The sequence below is a fragment of the Myotis brandtii genome, unplaced genomic scaffold (assembly GCF_000412655.1).
Source record: "Myotis brandtii unplaced genomic scaffold, ASM41265v1 scaffold410, whole genome shotgun sequence".
NCBI lineage: Eukaryota > Metazoa > Chordata > Mammalia > Chiroptera > Vespertilionidae > Myotis > Myotis brandtii.
In genome coordinates, this window is record NW_005365764.1 from 551,615 (window position 1) to 553,009 (window position 1,395).

General features: G+C 65.2%; 1 protein-coding gene across 1 annotated transcript in view; it reads left to right on the forward strand.

The window, feature by feature from the left end:
• PIK3CD (phosphatidylinositol-4,5-bisphosphate 3-kinase, catalytic subunit delta) overlaps window positions 1–1,395 on the forward strand; it is a 31,908-nt gene that overhangs the window by 24,379 nt on the left and 6,134 nt on the right. The window contains exons 10-12 of the mRNA XM_005873468.2: window positions 417–513; window positions 604–734; window positions 1,352–1,392. Of these exons, the coding sequence (XP_005873530.1) occupies window positions 417–513; window positions 604–734; window positions 1,352–1,392 (269 nt within the window). The remainder of the gene's footprint in view (window positions 1–416; window positions 514–603; window positions 735–1,351; window positions 1,393–1,395) is intronic.

Below are 1,395 nucleotides of genomic sequence, written 5' to 3' on the forward strand. Positions count from 1 at the left end.
CTGGGGACCTGCCTCCCCAGCCTCCCACCCTGGCCACTGCCCCTGGCGTGAGGGGTCTGGGTCCCGGGCTTGCTAGCAGGTGGCTCGGAACATTGGCGGGGCCTCTGGTCCTGCGGGAACCTGGAGGCCCTGCCCGGGAGGAAGGACAGGGAGCGGGCGGCCGAGTCAGCAGCGGCCAGGCAGGGGCGGTGGTTGGGCTCTTGAGTCACGGCCCCAGGAGGTGACTGGCCGCTGAGCCGTGCCGACTCCCCGCCGCTGGGCCGGGCCAGCTTTCCGGGGCTGACGTGGCGTGTTTAGGGGTTCCTCCGGCAGCTGGGAGTGGGGAGCAGAAGGGAGCCACCCTCACAGGGAGTCTGAGTGCAGGGACCTGGCCGGCGAGGGAGACCGCCTGGGCCTGAGCCACCCCCTCTCTGCAGGACTGCCCCATCGCCTGGGCTAACCTCACCCTGTTCGACTACAAGGACCAGCTCAAGACTGGCGAGCGCTGCCTCTACATGTGGCCCTCGGTCCCAGGTTGGCCCCGGCCAGGCAGGGGGAGGCGTGTGTGGGGGTTGCCCCGATGGGGGGTGTTCCCCGTGTAACTCCTCCTGTCCCCGTGTCCAGACGAGAAAGGGGAGCTGCTGAACCCCACAGGAACCGTGTGCAGCAACCCCAACACCGAGAGTGCTGCCGCCCTGGTCATCTGTCTCCCCGAGGTGGCGCCCCACCCCGTGTACTACCCCGCCCTGGACAAGGTCAGTGGGGGCCTCGCCACCTGGGGTCCGGACCTGCCCTGCAGAGGCTGTGGGCTAAGTTAGGTGACCTCCCTGACTGCCTCTGGGACCCCCAGGGCATGGTCCCTGCGCCCTCAACAGTGGTTCTCAAGGGGCCACTCTGCCTCTAGGGAGAGCCAAAGACAGTCTTTAAAATTTTTTTTAATTTTTTAATATATTTTTATTGATTTCAGAGAGGAAGAGATAGAAACATCAATGATGAGAGAGAATCATTGATCAGCTGCCTCCTGCACCCCCGGCACTGGGGATCGAGCCCACAACCCGGGCATGTGCTCTTGACGGGAATCGAATCCAGGACCGTTCGGTCCACAGCCGACGTTCTCATCATTGAGCCAGACCGGCTAGGGCTCCCCGTGTAGCTCCTCCTGTAGTGACGTTCTCGGTGTCCCAGCCAGTGGGGGAGAGGCTCCTGGCTTCTGGTGGGTGGAGGCCAGGGATGCTGCTGACCTCCCTCCAGCGCACAGGACAGTCCCACCTGGAGAATCATGGCCCACAGGTCAGCAGTGCTGTCACCTGCCTGGGCCCTGCGGGCTGGCCGGGCCCTGGGGCACCACTGAGAGCAGGGCCATCTGTTGCAGATCCTGGAGCTGGGGCGGCACGGGGAGCACGGGCGCGCCACGGA